General features: G+C 43.1%; 1 protein-coding gene across 1 annotated transcript in view; it reads right to left on the bottom strand.

The window, feature by feature from the left end:
* Positions 1-8,288: 8,288 nt before the first annotated feature.
* The window catches only part of ITGBL1 (integrin subunit beta like 1), a 126,805-nt gene continuing 109,428 nt past the window's right edge, over positions 8,289-25,665 (bottom strand). Inside the window, exons 8-10 of the mRNA XM_084845527.1 lie at positions 21,264-21,410; positions 12,241-12,354; positions 8,289-8,741 (exon numbers count right to left, since the gene is read on the bottom strand). Coding sequence (XP_084701653.1) covers positions 8,650-8,741; positions 12,241-12,354; positions 21,264-21,410 — 353 coding nt within the window. The 3' untranslated portion in view covers positions 8,289-8,649. The remainder of the gene's footprint in view (positions 8,742-12,240; positions 12,355-21,263; positions 21,411-25,665) is intronic.

Here is a 25,665-nt window from a genome sequence, read left to right on the forward strand (position 1 = left end):
AGATCGTGTGTGTTATACTTCCATGTACACCATGTATTTGTGGTCCAACATTCTCCTTTAGTTTGCATGTTTTGGTCTCTTTGTTGTATTGGCATTACCATAATCCACCAGAGAGTTGCAGGGTGGCCCAAGAGGAAGCAGTATTATCAGCAGTGAACAAATTTGGTATTGACAGACCACAATAGTCTCATGCAGTTCTAACCTCAGTGGGGAATCTGACACCACCCTGATCTAGAAATCTCTTTGCGCTCATGGAGTTGTTGTGCATGTTAGGTTTCCCATTCATGCCAACAGAGGGAGCTTCTGCTGCTGATACACAAAGGGAAATAATTCTAGACGTAGGAATTCTGTACATTTGTTAGAACTCGCCTATGCAAAACTCATCATTGCATCTGGGACAAGGACTGCAGTGGGGTAAGATTGCAATTGTTAGTGCTATCTTGAGCATGTTTTCTCAGACACAATTGCGGTTGAACTCAATTGTGCATACTTTCTAGTAAGTGTGCTTAGGGTTGCAATATTTGTGCTTTTAGCAATTAAAATGAAAAGTTCACTTTTTGCCTAAACTTTTATCAAGCAAAGTCTCATTTAAATGCATGAAAAACCTTTCCCTTGCTAAAATACTGAATTAAGTACTTGTTTTTTTTTGTTCCATCTACAAAGCATCCCAGGAATTCTTATCAGTCCATCCACATACATACACTTTAGTAGGGTTGTGGCACCTGTGGTTCGCCAGATGTTGTTGAAGTGAGACTCCCATCAGATCTCTCGATAACTGATATCATTATTATTTCATTGTAAGCAGCTGCCGGGGGAGAGGGGGAAGCCGGTTCTAATACCGAGGGAAGCAGTGCTGGGGAGTGGGTGTTGAACCATATTCCCCTACACTGTTTTCTAGATTTAAATTGCTCCCCACAAGCCACTGGCACTTATATGTTGCCTGTATCCCCTCCCCTCCCCCGCTTCTCCAGTAGGGCTAATAATAGCAGCTCTAGGGAAACCATTTAGATCAGGGAAATGGTATAAAGAGAAAGGGTTAAACACCCCTTGCACCAGCGCCCCTTGCCCAATCAAATTACCTCCCCCCCACACCCCAGCTACTTTGAAGTATAGAAAAAGATCGCAGGTCTCCTGCTTCACATGTATTTTGTTTCTCAGTCCTTCAGCAGGAAGATGAGAGACTGCATGGAGGGACAGGCAAACACCATCAGTTCTAGTCTACAAATAATCTAGGCCTATTAGATTATTTTGCTAACAATCCACTGTATGTTCAGAAATAATCTAGATGGTTGTTATTATTTTCGGCCCTGCTTTCAGAGTCTGTTGTACTGACAAACTGACTATAACCTGCTTCAGTACATTCCCTCTACAAAGGGCAGAGAAATGGCTCATGCTTATCTAAAAAGAATGCCTTGCATCTTTTCTGAACCATGTCCAGAGGGTCCCCCAGGAGCTCAAATACATGTGGGCAGTATCTACAATGAACTTATAAAATGCATTTGCACTTGATTTTGGCACAATTCCTAAATGCGTGTTTAAACATTTTCCTTGTATTTTTAAAAAGGTTCTTGAATATGGAAAGCTAACATGTCAGCTGTCAGGGTTACCATCACCCTGCTAGCATCCTAGGACTACGGATAACTTATCCAGGATTGCTCTGTTAGTGTTCTTTTTTTAGTATGTTGCTGGTGAGATGGCTTGCTTATACTTCGAAGATCGTTTCTCAAGTTCTCCATTTGGGAAACCCATCTTCTGGATTGTCACTTTTGTTTGTTTGCTCTTGAGTGGTCATGGTCACCCCTCCCTTAAAAAAAAATACATTACACATTGCACAGTTACAGCCCATGTTCCTTTCTGGACTGAATAATTTATTCCAGGACAGTACTTGGAAGTAGATAGGGAGTGGAGGGTGATGTATGAGGGACAGGGTAATAATAGCTATTGCTTGTTAAACATGTCATTCTCATATCTGTGTTGGAAGGGAGTGTGCTTGCTTTTCATATGTCCCTGTAAATGGCTGAAAAGTCCCTGTAATGATATAAAGGTGCTCAGCTACCCACAGGATGGCATTAGTAGTCATTATACACATGCAGCTTGATTCTATAGAGAGGTGGGCTTACACCCACTGAAATACGTTTAGAGACATGCCTAACTACACAGGATTGGCCGAGGGCTATTCTTTATGAGTTATTATTAGCCATTCCTGCCCAGAGTGTTTACAGGATCAAGCCACACAACCATTACTAGCAATGGCAATTATTACTGTAGTATATGGGAAAATCTAAAGGCAACCACATAGATGACTAAATACCATTAGATGTAAGGAAAACGTAAGAATTAATACAGCCAGCATTGAATCCTCTCCTGTCTTTCTGGAAGAGTCATTTATCCCAGTGACAACAGACAATTTCTCCTCTTAACTACATAAGATTAATCATGATAAACTTTAGTTATCATCAAGGACAATAATAATAATAATAATATAATAGAACAATACTGTAGTACCTTTAGGAACTAATTGGGTTGAGTGGTTAGTATATGAGCTGAGGTACTATGATATGAGCTGAGTAAATGGCACCTCAACATCTATGTGTATGCATTTATCTCCCAGCTTCCTAGTTCACATTAGGCATCTGATGAAATTGCGTCATGTGCGTGTGCATGTGTATAATCACCTGCCAAAGAAATGGTTGATTGGCACAGTTTTCTGACAAGAAGAAAAAAAATGTCACCAGTGATATCCCTTTGCACCTGTGGTATCTGACCATTTATGCGAGTCGTCTGAGTATCAGTAGAAGCTGAAAGTTTCCTCCCTGAATCGAATGGAGAGGGCCTTCAAAAGGAGATCCTATGTCAATCCTATGGCTTAACTTTTCATACTTTTATGCACAAACTTCAGATTGTCCTGTCACATTTCTGCTTCTGTAAGTATTTCAGAGCTTGGAGTTACTACATTAAACACTGAAGAAAAAGCATATTACAGCAGCCAATTTGATTGGTGATATCACAAAGAAATGTTATATAAATCCAAAGGCTGCAATCTGGTGATTCTGATGCACTCCTAGAACTCTGTAAAGGCACAGTTGGGACTCAGTGTACGCACAGGCAGCATTTCTTTTTATGGACGAGAATTAGAAACCACTGTGTATGTAAGATTTTAGAACAGGGCCAATATATCATTATAAGCAATCAGGAATGACATTTATTTTCATTATCTTCTAAATACCTGCCCATGGGGAGGTACAGTGCTGATGTAGCGACTTGTCACATACAAAAGCCTTCTCATGAAATCCTGTCATTTAAATATAACCAATGTGGCTGAGATCCAGGCATGGGGAAGCAACAACCGTGCCCCCACTAGTAACATATGTATGAGGTATGGAACTTATGTCTTGTAGCCTTCCACATAAAAAAACCCAATAAAAGTTTAGATGGCCACTCCAGTTGCAAATGGTTTACAACAATCACTTCTATCTAGTATATAAAATACTTTTATGCCTCAGGTCAAACCAACAAACCAGTGTTTTGAATTACTGCTTTACCATAAATCTTCTGATAATACTGTATCAATATATCTTGGGAAGTGCAATATTTGGAATTTAAAGATGGCACAGAGCAGCTTTGAGGACTCTCCTCTGCCTGATTATGCATGCACATAACTCCTGTTAATAAATTATGTACAGACATTTAGAGGTCGCTGTAGCACTGTCTCCCTGTGAATACAGACTCTGACAAGAGGTATGTATTATGCTTTTGAGGGATAAAAGAAATCATGACACAGGAAGAGTTTACTGTGTTTTCTTGGGGTGGGTACTTTTAATATCCAGGAAATGCTGGCCTCCTATAGCAATTTCATACTACTGCAGTTTCTTTTTGGTTGCATTTGCCTATTTAAACAGTACATTCTACAAAAAGAAACCTGGTTTCTGTAGTAATTATGAATATATCTTTTGCAATTGGTCTTTCCTTATTTCAGAGTCCAAAAACTGAAATATGGATATCTAAGTTGTTGCAACAAAATAATATATTAAACTTTTATATTTGAATACAGTGTTTCCCCAAACATTGAAGCAATTTGCTTTTACCACTGTTTTAAACAAAATGTAAGCATTTTTGAAAAGAACATGTATATAATTTTTTCTCTCGGAGGAACTAAAGGGCTGCCAAATCTCCATGTACAAAAACTGATTCTATGTAAATAAAGCAGGAAGCTCCCCAACAGCTGTGCATTTTTTTTCATGATTCAGTGTGGACTCTACACTGAACAGCATTTCACCACTAAAAATAAAACATTTGTTCCTAAGACTGACCTATTTGTATTTACTATTCTGAACCCACAATTTCCACTTTCTAAGTTGTCGTGTTCTAAATAGCGTTGATTACATACAGTTATACTATACAGATGAACTCTGGGCTGGTATCAGCACCCAGGAACCTTAGGCAGTTGCCAGGGTCTCAAAGCCTCAGTTGGCCCCCAACTGACACCTGCCCTTGGGCCCCCTTAATTTTTTTTTCTGGGCCTAACACTGTCCAGCTGGGTCTAGCTGCCATTTTAATCTGCCACTGATTAAAATGGTGGGTAGACACAGCTGTTCCATGCTGTTCACAGCACTTCTGCCCACCATCACCTCCAGAGGCCACCACCAGAGAGCCCTTTGCACAGTGCCCCCTCAGACTCGGAGGTAGCCCTGCATGGACTGATCATCCTCCTTTGGTGAACCTTCAGTTTCATTGTTCTTTTGTTTTGTTGTTCCTCCTTTAAAAACGGCAAGATTTGAAGAATGCTATGTATGATGATGACATAATCCATGCTAAAACATGTCAGGTGCATGTAACAGGCAACCTTAAAATAATTCATGTAAGTTTTCATTTACTTTACAACAAAGAACAAGCAACAAATATCCCGCCCCTGCTCTTGGTGCTGTGTGAGCTTCGTCACGGCCTGGTGAGTGCCCGTCAAAGCTGCGGGGCCACCCATCCCCTAGCAAGCCGCCATTGTGCGCAACAATGGCAGCTCGGGCATTTCCAGGTAGGCAATGTTGTGTAATTGGCAGCCCATCTACGCAACATTACAGGTGTGAATGCTGCTTGCTAGGAGGATGGGGCAGCTGCTGGACGCTTGCTGGACACTGAACAGGTTCATGAGCACACCGTGGTTTGGTGAGCAGGATCCAGGGTGGGTGGGTGAGGGGGAGTCCATTGGATCCCACCCCCCACCCCCCGCAGGCTGTCTTGATATCCATAGAAATGAGTAGGATAGTATGTCATCCTCGCCCAAGAAGGAAGATCTGATGCATATAAAATGTGCATCCTACTTTGCACCCCAATACTCATTTAGCTCCCATTAAACTGGCTGTGTGTGCTTTTTGATGCAGGTCAGGATGTGTATTCCCATCAGTCACTAGCTATGCATGTGCTTAGTTATGCAATAGCAGGATTAGGCCTGTGCAGTGGTCTGTGTGTACATCAGAGCATGTATGGAGCTGTGAACTATTGTATATAGCTATCTCTTTGAGATGGTAGTTGCAATCTACTAAACTTTCACATGAGAAACATATCGTATGAATCCACCATAGATTCAACCTACTTCATGGTGCTGCTCAAAGGAATTATGTACTAGCAAAACAGATATAAAAAATACTTTTCTTATAAGACATAGTTAGGTGAGCTCCTGATTAGTTTGAAGGCCATCATCTTTTCATGGACTTCAGCAGAATTCTGAATATCTCAGGAGTACTTTGTGAAAGTTACTTTAAATTATGCCAAGGCAAAGCTCTGAAAACTAGAAGCACGAACTATAATGGTACAGATTATCTTGCTATTTGAGCTGGCAAACAATCAGTTACATAATATAATGGCAATGATTCATCGTTATATTTTGCAAGGCACATATTTAGATAAAATGGGTTGATGTTAGATGGTTTCCTGCTCATCAGCTTTGCCCCACAGTTTCTTGCGCAGTTGGCCCTTCACTCTCAGCACTTCCAAACTCTGTTGGGCAGACACAAACTGGTGTCAGTGACGTGTCACTCTTTGGAGCTTACTGGGATACATCTGTTCCCTGTACATCGTGGACTAGACCGCCCAGGTTCATTGGTTTATAGGCCTGGTGGGAAGCTGGGCTGGCTGAACTTGAATTCCATTTCAGCATTTCAATTAAATTAGTCCTATGGGGCAGTGCCCATGAACAGCTGCCATCTGGAGGTAGCTTCAAAATCGCCCCCATGGTATGTGTCTCCATGTGAAAGTCCTTTTGTGCCCCAGCTCACCATGGGGGATCAAGGCATTTTCTTTGTAAATCAGCATCGTTTTCTTTTCAGGTCTTTGATGGCATTGTGGGGTGGGGGGAAATCAGTCAAATCAATGTACATAGATATGCTGCTGGATTACTGTTGCCACATCACTTCTGTTAGCCTGAAAAGAGTTTCTGACAGGCCCGGGCGGCAGGACCTCGTTCATGCAGACATAGGCATATTCCATGTAGGACTTCACTCAATGTCGTATACTTTTGATATTATATTTGAAAGTAGCAGATGGGATGCAACTAAACAGCTTACCAAAAAATACCTTGGCAAACATTTCCACTGTTTCACTGTTGTTTGTTTGTTGGGTGGTGCTCCTTCTTGGTGCCATTTTCCTCCTTCTCCATCTCACCCTCACAGACCTTGACTTCATTTAGCCCACTGCCACAGGGTAAAACCAATAGAGCACTTGCGCCCCTGCCCATTCCTTTACACACCGCCAATTCCTTTACATCCCACCGATTCCCTTCCATAAGCAGGATCCACTGCTCATGCAAAGGAGATTAAGTGCTTCCTAGGGGAAGCCCTGAAATGAGTGGAAACACTCCTTTCTGGAAGGAGGCAGGTTGCCGGAATTCCCTTATGTGAGCTCCACCAACCTGCCTCCTTCCAGAAGCTAGTGTTTCTGCTCGTTTCAGGTTGCCCTGGAAGCACTGGGGGTGTCTCTGCATTCAGAAAAAACCCACAACCCCCCTGCATCCTTACCGTGACTTTCTGCTTTCAGTTTCAATGCAGGATCAGGATGGGCTCCTTTACACTGCAGACACATGGTTTGACTCAAGGGAGCACCTCCCTCCTTCCCTAGCATGTGTGCAAAGGAGCGGAGCGGAGTGGAGGTGGGTGGGGAGAGTCTCAGTTTCATCACTTAACTTGTGCTGTATTGTTTTCTTGCAGCCCCCAGGAAAGCTACAACTTAGTCCTGAATAGACATAATATCACACTGTAAGTCTGCAACCCTCGGCACACTTACTGGGGAGTAAGCCCCATTGAACTTAATGGGGTGCTCCGAATCAACAGAGGATGTTGATTCTGAGCTTGGTGGGGTAGGGGATCGGATCTGTTTCCCTTCATTGCAGGGAGGCATTTTACCCTCTTCCCCCTCCAACTGAGAAATGTGCTCAAGCATTTATATGGCAGACACATGGTTTGAATTGAGAAAAGTCCTTCCTCGGCAAGTTCATAGCACTATGCTGGCATTTCACATTGCCAATATCCTGTGATTTTTTAATATTCCAGCTTACCTCTGATCTTTTTGAAAGTGGGATAAATGGAAAAAGGTGTGGGAGAAGTTGATGACATTGTGTAAAAGACCCACAAACTTCCATGAGTGGCCAATCACACGTGTGCAATAAATCACTCATATAGAGACAACCTAAAGCACCGTTGCATAAGTAGCAGGGGACACTTGTACAACAAAAATTGGTGGGGCATAAGAGAATTGGTGGAGCATAAGCACCCCATTGGATTTTGCCCCCAGAGTCCAGTTGGCTGTGGCAGCACATGTGATTATGTTTGCAAATGTTCCAGGTGTAATCATGTCAGATGAAATGTGGCAAGATCAGCAAAATCACATGGCTCATCACAGCCAATAGGATTAAATGACAGTGTGGGCAAATGATGGCAAAGAAGGAGGAAAATGGCACTGAGTAGAACAGCATTGAAACAATGCAAATGTGACTGGGAATCATTTTTTGACACTCATTAAAAAAAGCACCCAAAACGAGGTAAGCAGTTTCAGCTCAGCCCTAAACCTAAGGAAAGAAACCACACCTTCATGTGGGTAGAGATTTCCTCACGTGCTTCCATTCCAGCCTATCTCTGCCCTACCCTTACAAATAGCTGAATGGAACATGATGATGAGAGGGGGTGACAGGGTAAAAAGGATGTCGGGGGGGGGTGTATGTGTGTCTACCAAGGTCAATGGGATAATCCCCTCCACCCTCCATTCACCCTTTTAACATACTCCTAAACCAGTTTGATTCTTTTCATACAAATGCAGTTCTTATTATACAACGAAGCTGAAATTCAATAACCCAAGTACATTATACAATGCATCCTGTCTGTGCAATTTCCCGCAAACATCCATTGTGGTCTTAACAACTATGCTGTATTATTGTTGATATTGGATGTTCTCATCCTCTCCCACTGACAACACTGAGAGCAGAATCAGAGCAACAGATAGGTATTCTGATTTGATATGATTTTTTAAGAAATATTCTGGTGCGCGGACTTGCTTCTAATGGTAGATTTGTTTGTTTTAAAGGTTGTCTTGCATTTAAGTATTCTAGCAGCCTACAATAAAAAAGCCAACCAGAAATCCTTCAGTCTTCAGTGTTCCACAGCAGGGTTAGGAGTATTCTGTCCCAAGCCAGATTTCACAAGCATTTCCAGTCCAACCGTCCCAGCACTCACAGTTCCCACAGCTACATATACCATTTCCTGGAAAAACAACAGCACAGTCTATAATTATCCATAATTGAAATGTACTTCATTAAACATGTCGCTCTGAAATTTGCTAATCCCCATAAAACAGTTTCATCTTTCTCCGTACAAATTTTCTCTTTCTGGACAGAACTGGCTTTACAATTTGATTAGGAAGTCACCAAAAAAAAAAAAAAGCCCAGTTGGCAGGACCCATCTGTTGAGCAATGCCATCAAGAAAACAGCAAATGTTATACTGAAGGCATCAGAGTTCACATGCAGCTGCCTCTGTGTTATAGAACAGGCGTCTTCTCCTCTTGGATCCACTGTAACTATGACAGTGGAGACACTGAGGTGTGCACTGAAGCTAATTCAATCTGGGGAGTTTGTTCACTCCTTCATCCATTTACAGAGCAATCCAATGGGGAAGAGAGAGGAAGGAACTGAGATGGAGTGTGGAGGAATTTAAGACATCTGATTCTCTCAAGGTCTGGTTTATTCCCAAAAAAGACCACCCATGATCTATCACCCCACATGGGCAGGGAAAGAAGGGGAGGGGCAGCCACCTTGAGGATCATTACCCATCTACAGTGCCATTTTGGGGAAGAAAGGTGGGATCTAAATAAAATAAATATTTTCCCCTTTTGATGTGGCAGTTTCAAACCATTTTCTTACTTCTTACAAAAAAAAAAAATCCCACCCATTTCATCCCAGCTCCAGAGCTGGTTGTTTCCCCCAGTGTTCTTGGGGCTGGGATTTGGGGGCACAAGAGAGCTTTTGATCCAGTGGATCCATAGCCTATCCCAGCATGCTCGGGGAATGCCCCTGGAAGGCCTCCTTTTTGAACTCTGTAATGCTGGAATTCTGGCCTCAGGGAAAAAACAGCTGCATACCTTTCCACAACCTCACAGAGGCTTGTTGTGAGGTTGGGTCTCCCTCACCAAGGGCAAACTTCCCTTGCAAGGATCATAGGATTGGAGCCTTAGGGTGCAATCCTATGCATGTTTAGAGAGAGAAAAGTCCTACAGCTCCCAGCATTCCCCAGCTAGCCATCGGGAAATGGCTGGGGAATGCTGGGGGGAAAAACCACCCTAACAACAACAATAACATCACCAAATAAAAAAATGCGTAACAATGAATAAATAGCTCTGGGGTTGGGTGTGTGTATGAAGCACTCATTAAAGCAATTCCACCACAGATTAAAATGTTTAAAAATTAAACGTTTTCAGGGCATGGGGTGGAATGGAATTGTAAAGTCTTTGGCACCAAGAAGGCATCAGAATGCGATCAGAAGCCTCCATGAGGGTGCTATTCCGTAATAGGGTTGCATATGTCAAGTTAGATTCTCAAAAGCAAGTTAGCCCTCAGGGATAGCCTGCCATTTGGCAAAGTGAGGCGGCTGCCTCAGGCAATGGATACCGGAGCAGGGAGGCAGCAAACAGCAGCAAGGTGTTAGAGAACAGAGTTGTGTGTGCCACATGGCCTGCCCTGCACCCCCATGCTGCCCGTTCCATGGGTGGAAGCTGACTGTGCTGGCAAGTGAATTGTAATTCAACACTGCAAATGGGGTAGCGCCCTTCGTGCTTGAGGCCAGCAGGTTAGCTTAGGGGGTATAGGGCAGGCACACACAGCTCTGTTCTCCAACAGAGGAAATGGCCAGGGGGCTCAGGAGGAATAGCCAGGCAGGCTGCTGCTGCCCCCTCACACACACCCTAGCATCTGCCATCTGAGGTGGCCACTTCACCCTGCCCAATAGTAGGGCTGGCCCCCTGACCACATTTGTATCCACCCTTTTTCTAAAGAGACCAGGTGGTATACTAGGAGTTACGCCATTTTTTTCCCCTCAGAACAAGCCTCTGTGCTAGGTTAGACTAAGAGGTACTGACTGCTCCAAAACCACCCAGTGAATTTCATGGCTGAGCAAGGATTTAAACCAGGTCTTCCCAATCCAAATTTAACACTTGATCAGTACACCATTAGTGGCAGTGTGAGAATTTAATTGAGGGGGGGATGCAACTCCTTCCCTCACTCAAAACATCTTGTTCCATTTTGGGTCATATCTACCCTGACTTGAACTGACATTCACACCCGTAAAGTTTGCCCCATAAGGACTTACGTTAGCTGGAAACAATGTTTTCTGATTACAAGCCCTGGCATTTACAACTGAGAGGAGGACTTGTGAGTATTTCTTACCAGTTGTTACTTCCTTCCCAAAGTCTTTTTTTTTAAAAATCTTGGGGAAGGTGGGGAGGTGGGAAGGAGGAGGCCATGTTTCAACCACAGCATTCCTATTGAACACTCAAAAAGGCCAATTGGTCTTCAGGGAGAGCCATATGGGACCCACACATCATCCCTATATGCTACATACCGGGCAGGGGCTCTGAGACATGGATAGTAAGGAGAGTGTGCCTCCTTCCAGTCAGTAAACAAAACAGGGCTGAGTAAACAAAGCTTTTTCTTATGGAAGCTTTGTTTTTAAGTTATATTGATCTTTTCCCCTGTCCCCATCAGCTGCTCTGCCCTCATACACATAGCACAGAGCTGGGGAACCCCTTTCAGCCTGAGGGCCAAATTTAATTTCAGAGGAACTTGGGGGGGGGGGGGAGACACATTGGTGGGCGGGGCCAAAAGGCAAAGGGGGTTGAGCCAAAACACAAAACAACACCAGCATATTGTAGCTTAAAGCTCTTCCTGCCGGTAACTAAGCCTTAGGAGAGGCATTTCAACCTTTTAGAATGGGGAAAAACTGCACAAAAGCCAGCAAGCCACCAAATGATCACTGGTTGGGGGAAAAGGGGCCAGGGCCAGGGAAAGAGGACAGGCCCCTCTGGGAAACCCCAGCGGGCCAGACTGGAGCCCCAGGAACAGGGCTGGCCCAAGGCATTTTGCTGCCTGAGGCAAACAGGAGATGGCACCCTCTCCTGTTCCATGAGCAAAAGCCAACTGGATTCTTTCTTTAATACTGACAATGGAACAGCACCCTCCGCTGCACCTGCAGGCAGCAGGTTAGCTTAGAGGGGCCAGGGCAGATCACTTGGCACTCAGCAGTCTCCTCCAGTACCTTGCTGCCCCCTCCTAGCATCTGCTGCCTGAGGGGACCACCTCACTGTGCATAATGGTAGGGTCAGCCCTACCCAGGAAAGCTGGATTTGGCTGTTTCCCAGGCCTCCGGTTTTCTACCCCTGACCTAGACTATTTCCTTTTGGAAGTCCTGTTATATGGGTGTTGGTCTTGCTCTGGGCGAATGGAGGCCATATTTGAAAGCTAGGAAGGAGTTCTCCTACCACTCATCTGGCATGATCTGCTGTGAAAGCAACCCTTTTTAGGTGCTTGGCTTTTCTGCTTGTGGGTCTAAAGCATATATCATATATGTTGATTGATAGGAGGCTGTTGGGTAGATGGTTGCAGCCTTTGGGGCAGGGAGGCAGGGGCTGGCTGGCTTGATAACCTCTTTCAGTTTCGATTATTCTGCACTTCTAAGAGAGCAGCTAGTATATGAATGGGGACTGTACTACACCTGTACAAATAAGGCTGTCATGTTTGTCGCAGTCTCTGTCATCGCATTCACAGAATTCCCCTGTAATATACCATTCCTGGGGTGAACAGATGCACTTTCCACAGTGACAAGAACCTGAAAGCACAAAGTTTATTACTGGCACTTAGAGAACAGTGGAGGTTTTCAGTCAGGCATGGAACATCGCAGGCACACACAATCAGTGCCTATTAATAAGCAATTGTCTACAACGAGATCATCAAGATAAAAGCCTATTGAAGAGAAGGGTGTTATAGAGGTGTTCTTTAACTTGATGTGTTCTCTATAAGGCCCTGCAGTGATTTCCCTCCATTTTGATTTAATCAGGAGTTACTTCGAAGATAGAGGTTTTCTCTTTGTTCCAGAGCTCTAAAATCAAGGCTACTCTTCCCAGTAGGATTACAGGGGGAGTGTGTGTGTGTGTGTGTGTGTGTGTGTGTGTGGAGGGGAGTAATGGGGACAGAAAGGAGATAATCCCCCAAGTTTCTGAAGTCTCAAGAATTTAATCAGGCATAAAAATGGTCTGAGGTAGTAACAATAAGTCACATTGTGCCTTATTATGGTGCACAGCTGTGCAGAGGGATGGCACCACTCAAACATCCAAATTACTTTACTTTTCAGAAGCAGCCCACTCATTTGTGTGTGTGTCATATGGTAAAGAAGAGTAGAACTCCAGGATCTCAGTCCATGAGAGGTGCCCCATGCCATGGCACACAAAACTGGGCAGCCAAAGTAATGCACTTCCAAGAGTCTTTTTTTCCCCCTCATGGAAAAGAGTTAACTCTCTCCCACTGGAATCAATGACACCTGAAAGAGTTTAACTTTGGCTGGATCATGTCCTGGCTTGAGTAACTGGGCCTCATTATATAAAGATGCATTGTCTCAGCATTGCTTGTTGAGCAAACTCCCAAAATGTATACTATTGGTCTCCAATTGGGTGAACTCTCACTCTGTTGAACAGTTTAATATACCACAACCTTCAAATGAAATAGTGCTAGGTGATATTCCATTCAAATCACCATATTATCTCATTTATTTATTTATTTAAAATATTTCTTGGCCGCCTTTCAGGGTAGAAGCCCTCCCAAGGCAGCTTGCAACAATAAAACACATAACTATTAACATATTAAAAGCAATAAAAACATAAACTTAATAAAACACCCATAAAAACAACCATATAAACAACTATAAAAACCATAATCAACAGCAGCAGCACTTCATTACAGGGATGACTCTGGGGAGAAAAAGAGTTTTGGGAAGTGAATGAGTGGCAAAGCCTATTATTATGGTTTTTTGCTATAAGCATTAAACACATGCATACCATAAGTAAAAACTCAGGAATGAATGGGGTAGTGGTAAACATTTGTGGGGAGCAAAGCCTATCCCTCTGTATCCTTTGGAGTCATCTCTGTTTTATTAGATCACAGTTACTAGGTTATCTTGATTCATCTACCAGGAAGATATTTCCTTGTGTCAAGGTAGGGATTGCCTTTCCACACAAGACTTTTATTGTGATTCCTCACTCACAGTAGTTTGCGGGTCCTTTACATGATGTTGTCATCCTCCAGGGCCTCTCCCATGCTTTGTAAGCAGGGTTGTTGTTGTTTTTCTAACAAGGAAAGTCTGATATATCTCTGAATGGTGGTATGAAACCAGTATATTTGCATGATTCTGCTATACCACAGTGCCACCTAGTAGTTGTGTGAGGGAACATATAGAAAGGCAGAGAAAGAAACCCCCTGAAAAAAAACACGTGTCAAGGAGCCGATCTTAATCCCACAAAGGATCTGGAAGCAGACACCTCAGTAAAGGCGTGGGTTAAAAGCCTCATGTAGAAAAGCCCTGGATCTTGGGACCTTCTGGTCCTATCTGTCTTTATGCGGCTGGATTTGTTGGATTTAGACTAGGTCAACCTGGGCTGAAATCTCTGCTCTGCCATCAGCTTCACTGGCACACATGGCAATGTTTCCTTTGCAGGTGATTGTCTATTCAGCAACAATACCTCCATCAGGAACTACAGGTACACGTGCAGATGAAGTTGACATGCAGAATTAGTTGCTGAAATAATCCTTTAAAAATAAATCTTGCCATCAGAAGCCTGAAAGCACAGCGAGACATTATGCTGTGGGTCTAGCTGCCAGATGTTTTAAGATGTTATTGAGAACATTTTGTGCAAGACAGAAAGCTCACCAAACAGCTTGATCTTAAGTCTTACACACCAGCATATAATTACCCAATATGGTATATTGACAACAACTGCACTAGCACAGTGTGTGTGTGTGTGTGTGTGTGGGTGTGGGTGTGTGTGGGTGTGTGTAAACACATTAGACTCCAAGGCCATTTTATTATGGCCTCGGAGCCTGATCATATCAATGATACTGCTTAGAATAAGGATACATGATCTGATTTGCCAAGATGTAACCATTGGTCATCTGTCCCAAATGTCAAAGTGTGGGCTGCTGAGGACAGCTAAACCACCACTTGAAGTGAGGAGAAAGCTTTTTTTTCTTGTTAAAAAGGAGTCCCACAGCTCACTTGTCGTTAAACATAAGGCCACCCCACCTGAAAGCAATTCAGTTTCACTCCCACCCCAAGATTAATCCAAACTTAGGGGGGCATTTTACCCCATCCCCAAAAGTACCAAAAATTGCTCAGCACACTAACTCAGCTCAGCACTGATGACGTATGTAGCAGTAGCTAGCGGCAGTCTCAACAAGTACCCTAATTTGCTGCCTGTCCAGTACTGCAAAAGTCAAAGGGTTTGTCAAGCACCTGGCAAGCCACAAAACATGCCTGGTGAATTCAGTTCACCAATGGGTGTGGCGGGGTGTGTGTGTTGTGTTTGCAAGTACTGTAAGTCTGATGAAATCCTACTAAAAGTCAATGGAAGAAGATTCCAGAACTCCCTTTGAAATAATGTGTTCTGTTATCATGTGCAGAATGATCACTTGATCCCACCCTATCAACTCAGCAAATAAGCAGGATGGGATATGAGGGCTGTGTGGTGGGCAATTATAGATGACTATTATGGTATCGAAGCGGCATTCGATACCATTGACCATGGTATTCTTCCGGGATGCCTCACTGGGATGGGACTTGGGGGCACTGTTTTGCAGTGGCTCCATTCCTTCCTAGTGGGGCGAACTCAGAAGGTGGTGTTGGGGGATGCCTGTTCGACTCTGTGGCTGTTAGCTTGTGGGGTCCCTCAGGGTTCTGTTCTGTCCCCCATGCTATTTACTATCTACATGAAACAACTGGGAGAGGTTGTCCGGAGTTTTGGAGTTTGGTGCCACCATTATGCTGATGACACCCAGCTCTACAACTCCTTTCCACCAGATTCCAAGGAAGCTGTTTCTGTCCTTAACCAGTGTTTGGCATCAGTAATAGACTGGATGAGGGAGAACAAATTGAAACTTAATCCAGACAAGACAGAGGTGCTCCTGGTCAGTCAAAAGGCAGACCAGGGAATAGGGATTCAGCCTGTGTTGGATGGGGTTGCACTCCCCCTGAAGACTCAGGTTAGCAGTATGGGGGTGCTCCTGGATTCAGCCCCAAGCCTAGATGCTCAGGTTTCAGTGGTGGCCAGGAGTGCTTTTGCACAGTTACAACTAGTGTGCCAACTGCCCCCGTTCCTGGAGATGTCTGATCTGGCCACGGTGACACATGCCTTAGTTACATCCCATTTGGATTACTGCAATGCGCTCTACGTGGGGCTGCCTATGAAGAGTGTTTGGAAACTGCAGCTGGTCCAAAGAGCTGCTGCCAGACTGTTGACTGGGGCTGGTTACAGGGAGCATACAACTCCCTTGTTAAAACAGCTTCACTGGCTTCCAGTCTGTTTCTGGGCACAATTCAAAGTGCTGGCTATGACCTATAAGGCCCTATACGGCTCCAGTCCAGGTTACCTGAAAGACCGTATCCTCCCTTATGAACCTGCCCTCTGAGATCCTCTGGGGAGGCCCTTCTCTCAGTCCCACCACTGTCACAGGCACGTCTGGTGGGAACCCAGGAGAGGGCCTTCTCAGTGGCTGCCCCATGGCTGTGGAACGCCCTTCCCAGGATGGCTCCCTCCTTGATGTGTTTCCGGAGGCAGACTAAAACATTCTTATTCCAGCAGGCCTTTAGGACATAATTGGAACCTGGGGGTAAGCTACTAAAATGCTGTTTTAAAATGCTGTTTTAATGTTTTTAATATAATTTTACTTGTACTGTTGTTTAATTATATTTTAACTTTTGTATATTTTCATATGTTTTAATTGTATATGTTTTAATGTTTGTAAGCTGCCTTGTGTCCCAGAGTACTGGGAAAAAGGAGGGGTATAAATATAATAATAATAATAATAATAATAATAATAATAATAGAAGAAGAAGAAGAAGAAGACTGATCTGCATTCAACAACAGCAGAGAGACATCCATCCACTATCTACTGAACACCATGCTGTGGCACTTTCGTTGTGTGATTACTTCATATTGCAGGTAACCTCACACCATCACATAGTCTTAGGGTCGAGGTGGGGATAGTTAAAATAGAATTGAGGGGCTGCTAAAGGAAATCAAGTATCTATATTGTGTAGAATGTCTCTCCCATAGTATTACTTAGACTGATTTAAGCCAGTGACACATATATGGAATGGAACAGATGCCAAATATTTTCCAAATACAGGACCTCAGATATGACATGGATATGCATAATTATTTGCAAAGTGTTCAGAGATCTGTAGTTGTTTATTTATTTTTAATGCTATCAAAGTAATTTAAGTATAGTGGCCCATATTCTAATCCAATGAAGAAAAATACTTTTCAATCAACTCCAGACAGAGAAAGAATTTCAGGTATAACTAAAACTGTCAAATCCCAGACCAACATTCCACTGCTGGAGTGAAAAGCTGAGTTTTGCTAAAAACAAGGGAGGGATTGTGTGTTTTCCCCCATTCAGCACTTTGCAAGAGGAATGTTCTTGCTTTCTGTATTCACCGAGTCAGCTGAATACACAACACCTAAGTCTAAGAACAGAACTCAGGCCATGCATGACTTTGGTGAAGTTCCATTTACATTGGATGGGATCCAGACTTAATTATACTTGATATAGACCCATTAAAACCAAGGGGCGAATTGTTTAAATCCTCTCCAAAAACACTCCCTCCCCCCATTCAAAAATAACACCAGCCAGGCTGAGTCGAAAGAAACAGCCCCTGGATGAGTTTCTTTCTTTGATTTCTGCAGTAGAATCTACTTCATTCTTCTTCCTCGGTTATTTGTATACCAGGCAAAATGGATGGCACAGGACCTCCTTATAGCACACAGAAAAACCTATGGACCTACAAGCAACTCCAAGGGCTTCTCCACATGGGGCTTTTATCCTGCTATTGATATTGGTTACTCACAGAAGTATGTGGGTCCTTTATATGACATCGTCAACCTCCAGGGTGTCTCCCACACTACATGACCTTTATCCCATTTTTAAAAGATCAGAGATAATGAGCTATCAAATTACAGCATGTTGAGTTCCCTCATGAAAAGAGGAAATTCCTCAAGGGGCATACACATTCCGCACCATCTGTTCCAGTGGGGAATCCATGGGGGGGGAGGCAATCTGTCCCCCCCCCCCCGGAATCCTCCGGAGTGGCTCTGTTCCACAAGGATTCCGCGGGGGGGGGGGGATAACGGCTTGGAGGCCACTTACCTTCCCTCCTGCCAGCCAGAGCCGTTTGCCTCCTCCCTGTCCCTGCTGATTGCCATGTCTTTTCTTTAAAAAAAAAAAAAAAAAAAGCGATCGGCAGGATGTGCCCGTAAACTTATACGCAAAATAGAACCGTGAATCTTGTGTATAAGCCTATGGACACATAGACTTAGACGTAAGATTCATGACTCTATTTGCGTCTAAGTCTATGGGCACATCCTGCCGATCGCCATTTATTTTATTTTTTTAAAGAAAAGACATGGAGATCGGCAGGGACAGGGAGGAGGTGAACAGCTCTGACTGGCAAGAAGCAGCCGAGTGCCATTCTGCCTCCAGTCCTCCTGGAGTGGAGGTAAATGGTCCCGATCCCCTGCAGATTCCTGAGGCTGGATTCCAAAGAATCCGGCCTCATTTGAATCCGCAGCAGATTTCTCTGACATCCCTAAATTCCGCAATAAGAGGAGCTAGACCACAGCACCATCTAGTGGCTGTATAATGAAACACAGAAAAACACAGATAAGGGGGGAAAGGGGCAGGGTGAGGGGGAAAGAAGCATGTGTAAAGGGATCCCATCATGATCCTGGATTTAAAACGGAAGCAGAAAGCCCCGGTAAAGTTACAGGACTTTAGCCTGATGTAGAAATGCTCCAAGCGCTCAGCGTTGTACTTTACACAACACCAAGGCATAAGCACAAATGCTGCCTCTGACAGCCCCACATTTTTGTACCTGCTAAGCAAGAGAAGTAGGTCTTCGGTTGACTGGCAGATGCTGCAGCAAACAAGGCCCTCTCAAACACAGCTGCTCCCAGCTCCAGCCACCCAATGAGTCTACTCTAAGTATGACTAAATCTGGGTCTAACCTAATGATATTCTGTTCCAACTCACTAAAATAACCTGTGAAAATTCTGAACACAAAAGACCCACAAGGCTTCAGTTTTTCTGAGAAAGGCAGCAGGATGAAGTTGGCTTATTTAACCTGAAGATCCAGGTCTTTTATGCCCCCAACTCAGCAAAAAAATTAGCCTGACATAATTCCCTTTGGGCACAGCTGCAGTAGTTACCTACTAAGCACAACTGCAGCACCAACAATCCCCATGGCGAGAAAGAAAAGAAAGAAAATTGAAAGAAGAAGAAACTGATCATCATCACTACTCAGATAGTAATTGCAAAAATCTCACCAAAGATTTAAAAGCGGATGGGGTGAGGAAGGACTTAACAAGAAGAGAGACATCAAAGGCAAAGCAATAACCACACTTCCTTAAGCAAATGGCCCCAGAATTATTACACTCAGTACAGACTGGAGCTGCATCAAATGTTTGCCCATTGCAAGCAAAAGTATTTCCCTGCCCCACCCCTTTAAAGTACTCAAATATTTATGTTGTTTAAAGTTATTTGCTACTCTGGGCTAGATCTACACTAGTGCTTTTTATCAATATTGAAGTGCGCTGATAACTGTTGGGGCACATTACTCACTCTGTCTATACTGCTTGTCTAGCGTTATTTCCTGCTTTTTATTCCATATTATCGAAAATACCACAACAGATGTCATTTTGTATGCTATGAGGTATAAATGTACAAGAGGAATACAAGGACACCATGATGGGATTGTATCGATATGACCTGAAGTATATATCTGGCCATTGTTTCCCCTAGCAGCTGCTGCGTGAGCACCATTTTTGTTCCCAGGATGATCCCAGCCAATCAGAGATCACAGGGTGAATCGATGACATGGCAACATGACGTAACTAGTAAGGTTTAGCTATGTGCCAACATCACTGGGGGCAAACAAAGCTAATTTGGAAGGAGGGCAGTGCTTCCTGGTTAAGACATGGGTGACTCTAGACAACTAGTGAACAGATGCAGGCAAAGAAAATCTGTTTAGGTAGTGCTTCCTGAATAGGCAGACACTTCAGTTCTTCAGAAATTCTCAAAACATCCCTGAAAGTGTGGGGGATGCCTTTTGATTCTGATGAAAATGTCCATAAATATTCCCCTTACACTCAACTCTCTAGTACAGACATTCCACTATGGAAATGTCAGAGAACACAGAAGATCTTCAATATGGAATTCAATGAATTAATACTGCATAAAGCAAAAGTTACCTCTGCAGCCCAGCAATATCCTTGCTCTCTCTCAGCTGTGCAATATATTGTCCAGTACTCAGAACTGTTGTGCATATAACAGCCGCTTTTTCTTTCCTTGTGGCAGTGGAAGCTGCCCCCTCCTGCCACATGGGCCCTCTGATTGTTCACTGTGGCAAGGATCCAAAGAACTGTGAAACTTGGTCCATGAACCCAAGCAAAGCTTTAGACTTCTATTTCTCAAAGAAGAGGCCACTATGCCACATGGCAAACTGCTCTTGAAATTGGCAGAAGTTTCAAAAACAAATGTCATGAAAACTGGGGGGCTGGGGGGGGGAGCTGTATACAGGAAGGGGATGGAAGGCAATCATTCCAGTGGAATTGTGCAAGCACTTTGTGTGAGCCTAAAGCAATCTAACACACACTTACCTGGGAGTAAGGCCCATTGAACTCAATGGGTCTTATTTCTGTGTAGACATGCACAGGATTGCACCATAAACAGCTTTTTGCATCCTGGCCCATGAATGGAAACTGCAGTTTTGGACATCACCGTACACCTTCTCTGCATGTCCGGAGTACTGCAAGGCGCAATCGCAGATTCTGCCCATTGTGACAAAGGCAGAAGGTGTTTTAAAAATTATTTTCTTCAGTGACAGGCATTGCCACTGGACTCACCACTGGGACAGCCTAACCCTAAAATGCACACATTTGGTACTCATTTGATAGTTCAAAGAATAAGCAAGATGCAATGTATAAGTGGAAACTAATTACAATAGCACAAGGTATAAAACCCATGAAATAAAGGAACTCAGCAAACTTCGATGGATGTTAATGGAATGGGCAGAGAAAGAGAGAGAGAATGAACCTTCCCACTCCAGTCAACTACTATATTTCCTTCACACAAGCTTAGCAAATGTACACACACCTGCTGCTTGTAGCATGTAGAACATAATGACAAAATGTAGTCCCTAACACACAATGGCCCCATCTCGATATGTACACCCACAAGTACACCTCCAAATGGCATCCCATGGTGATGGTAAGCAGTGCTTGGAAGCAAAGCCTCTAAATACAATAAGGAGAACCTCACGACCAGAGTTCTGTGTATTGTAAAGCCATTTTTAAAAGCTGTTTGACAGCAAGGGGGCTACCAAAGAAAGCCCTACAATTTATAACCCATGGGTGGTGCTTTTTAATCTCCTGGAACATGCTCGTAATGCAGCATCACTCAGTTTCCCACTCTTACCCTTTTCTGAGCACAATATGCTGTCCGCGGATTCACAAAAACTTCTGCTCTCGTTTTCTGTCATATCGCACTTCCGTGGGTGTTGACATAATTTTCCAAACCATCCATCCTTACAAATGCATCGACCACAGGAACAGCTCCCATGACCTAGAATAAGAGTCAGCGAGACAGGGAGCTGAGATATTTTTGCCCTTGTTCTGTCAGGAACGCCTATTTCCCATTTACAACAAGGCTGAGAGGTCAGTTAGGCAGGGAAAGAGTGTTTTGCCCCAAAATTGCCATCCTGCCCCCCCCCAGCACATCCCAGATAGGGGTGGGTGAGAAATTAATTTCAGTTTGGTTTTGAACCAAAGGTTCACACAGTTCTCCATATTCAGGACAAAAAAACCCCAAACCCTTGAGATTTAAAAAAATTGGAAGTGGAGGAAACGTTTCGTCCATCCAGGCTCCGGGCCTTGAGTGCTTTGCTCTTAAATGTCTGGGTTTGAATCCCTGTATATTCAGCCATGTCGGTGCACTGAATCAGGGTTGCCACCTCTTTTTTCTGGCAAGCTCCTCATCTTTAACAGATACATGGCAAGCAGGTGAATGTTGGGAATAGTTGTATCTATTAAGTTTGGCTGGTGCAAATGCGAGCAAATTTCATTTCATTTCATTTCTGGTAAGAAATTCACGAAGTTCTTCATAATCTGGAGAGAAAGAACTTGAGATTTAAAAAATGTGAATGTGGGAGAAAGCGAAATTCCCCCTTTCCCAGCAGAACTCCCCTTTTTGACCTCTGTGAGGTCCTCCGAACTGCTTTTGCGACCTCAGAAAGCAGTTCTTTCCATGGTTCTTTCCGCATTGGCTATGAGGAGCCGGGAGAGGGTGTGGGGGGAGGAGTCGGATTGCGTAGCCCCCTCCCAAAGTCTTACCACTGCCCACAGCTTTGGGAGGGGAAATCCAAGACATCCTATGGTCCCTGGGATTCTCCCCAGGGACCAAAGGATTGTTCCATAAAAGTCCTAATGACAATAATAGATGTTACTGCTATTGCACAAGTTTCTGCTTGCAGGAATGATATAGGGACACACCTAGAGACACCAAGGATCATTCTCAGTTATTATTTTTTGGGGGGGAAATCCATTTCCAATGGAATTTTCAAACCCTATCTCTCTCCTCCATAGGAGAAATGTGAGAAGAATTTTGCAAAATTCTGAATTTGATGACCACACCTTGTGCACCCAAACTTCAATATTCCATTTAGTTGTTGGTCTGTCTTTAATTTCAGCAATTTATAGTCCCCCCGCCCACTCAGCTACCAGATGATGTAAATATTAAACCCAGATATCGATATGAGGAAACTTGCTCAATAGGGTGAATACCAATTCTCCACTTATGGTTTGGAGTCCTACATCTGAAGACCATAGACTTAGGCTTCCCATAGTTGATAAGACAATATTTTTTTTAGGAACACTTAGCCAATGCTGATAATAATCTACACAGGCCAATCTGGGTACAGGAAATCAGAATCATATCATCAGCACACAGGAGAAAGGACAACTTTCTTTTGCAGAATTTCAGAGGAAAAAAGAACCACTTCTCAGATCTAAAGCAATATCGTTAACAAACAGATTAAATTTTATTCATTCATTCACTACCTCCAACTCATGACTGGGTAAGGCTCATCCTAATTTAAGGTAGGGATAGTCACAGGGAGGTTCCTGCATGAATAATAGATTCCCACACAGAATTAGGATTGTCGCAGATCTTGTTCTATTAAAGCTACAATAAAGTTGTGGCTTTATTGTCTAATCACATGATTTCACGTGTCTAATTGTTTAATTGCATAACACAAATCTAATCACATTATTTCAGGGGTGGGCGTAAATGCCAGTTGCACACTGCACTGTTTAGTACTATAGACACTGGTGTGCATCAAGGACGAGTTCTTGCTGAGTGAAGTGTGAATCAGTCCTTTAATAACCAGAAGGGGAAGGAATCTTTGTTAATCTCCATTTTTATCTGTCGGAAATGTCTTTGAGATGTTCTTACTTGTGTACACAATTGTCCTAAGAACAACTTCTGAATTCAAGACACATTACAATTCCCAGGCCGTTTATTGATTGTTCTTCATTTTAGATTGTAATTGCTATACAAAGTTAAGCATGCAATAAAAATGATATATTGTGTACTTTATCGTGGGCAAACTGGTTCTCCTTCTGCACTCACCTCCACAAATATTAATGTACATACATAAACAGAACACTGCTGGTAAAACCATCGATAGCGTTCTGCTACATGTTAGCCTATATGTCTGATTTATGGTCAGGTATAGGCTCCAATATATAATGGATCTGGGTAGACTGTCACAGTCGTGACAAAAATAATAACCGAGCCTAAGTTTTTTATTATAAGGTGCGTGTATGTGTGTGTATATATATGTGTATATATACACATACATATATATTCAGGTGTATGTTTCCATGTAGCAGTACTAAATGGAGAGGAAAGAAGAGAGAATGCATACAATATCCATACTTAGCCAGCAAAACCAAAGTGTTTGGTACCATACTGAGGAATTAAATGAGCCTTTTTTTATAGTCTATCACCCTATTAAAATTATTGGCCATGATGGATGTTGGTTTCACCATAACTGTGTAAAAAACATTCCAGAAAATATCCATAAAGAACCTAGTTTAATCCCTCAAGATGGTGCCAACCACCTCATGCAAGAAGTGTGAAATGTATAGCCTCAAATTCTTAACACTTTTGAGTATTACATATTTTTGGGTGGTTGCTTTTTACACAATGAAGGTGAAACCTACTAATTACTTGTGACCATCATGGCTAATAATGTTACTAGGTTTATGGACTATAATCCCTTACTTAATCCCTCAAGATGGTACCAACCACTGCTTCTGGACCATAGAGAGGAAGTTAAAAAAAAAGAGGTAAAGGTGTCCCCAACCAGTCGTGTCCGACTTTAGGGTGCGGTGCTCATCCCCGTTTCTAAGCTGAAGAGCCAGCGCTGTCTACAGCACAAAACTGTAAGAGACCTGTACCACCTTACAGCTTGTAGCACCAGAAGGTACTGTTTACGGAGGAAGGTTCATGCAAACTCCTTCCTTGCTTAGGATTTTTACCATTACCCTCAGTGTTTTCACCCTCTCACCACTACCATGTCAAATCCCATATGAAACAAATCAAAATCCTCTTTAATCCAATAATTGTGATACCACCCGTAGATCTAGAGAATGGGATTCAAATTCCACCTCTCTCATGGATTTACTGGTTGGCCCTGCCCAGGCAACTCTCTCTCTCTCTCTCTGCCTCAGTTGCTTAACTGTAGAATGGGAATAATAGTTCCCCTCACAGACTAGTTCTGAAGATGACAAGACCAAAAAAAAAGTAAAACATGTTGAAGATTGAAAGTGCAATTCAGATGATAAAGCATAATATTTAGCTGGTCTATATTATTTCCCGAATCAAAGCAAATTTTCTCCTCCTAGGACATTTTCATTCTGTTGGATTTGGATATTGCATGGATTTCCTTTTAAAACAGTTCACATTTGAAATGGGTAGAATATTCTAACCATGTTCAGCATACCAAGGAGATGGAGGACCTGTGAAGTCTGCGATAATCCTAAACACATTTACTTGGAAATAAGCTCCATTGCAATCAATGACATTATTTTACGTGAATGTGCTTAGGATGTGATCAGAATGGAACAATGTATTTAGGGCTTCAATTCTTATCACTTCTCAGAGCAGGAGGCTAAATAAATGGGTGACAGATTTTGCTGAGAATGCTCATTCCTTTCTTCTCCTGATGACGGGCAGCTGCATTTTCAAGTCACTATAACCATGCAAGATCATGGCTGCTTACTCCCTCATCTATCACATTCTTCTCCTTATATTACCTGGACCTAGAGTCGGAAAAGCAAGCTATTAATCAATCTCTGCTAATCAGAGAAGGCAAGTTACCAATAATTCTTATTCAGATCACCTCTATTGCCATCCACTTTTTCTGTCTCATTTTAGTAGGCATCTAATCTTGGGACAAAATTTCTGCCTTACTCCAAGATCCCCCCACTTGTAACATATTCTGCTTTCTAAGAGCAGTTAGGCACGAGAAAGAGACTGAAGTTAGTTGCTTGTTCCCACTCCCTTAATCAATACAAAGTGGCAGGGGCAGCCTGGAGAAACAGATGTTTACATCCCGCTTCACCTTAAAAATAAGCTGTAGACTACTCTGTATCATTCATCTTCATGCAGCAGAACGTCCTGGGCAGCAGAAATATCCTTTGCAGCAGACTGTTCTCGGTAAGGGAACAATCCGATGCATGTTTAGGCAGAAAAAAATCCTAGAGCTCCCAGCATCCCTCTGGCTGGGGCATGCTGGGAATTGTAGGATTTTTTT

This window comes from Heloderma suspectum, chromosome 3 (genome assembly GCF_057233095.1).
Source record: "Heloderma suspectum isolate Gila_16-S chromosome 3, 16-S_ref, whole genome shotgun sequence".
NCBI lineage: Eukaryota > Metazoa > Chordata > Lepidosauria > Squamata > Helodermatidae > Heloderma > Heloderma suspectum.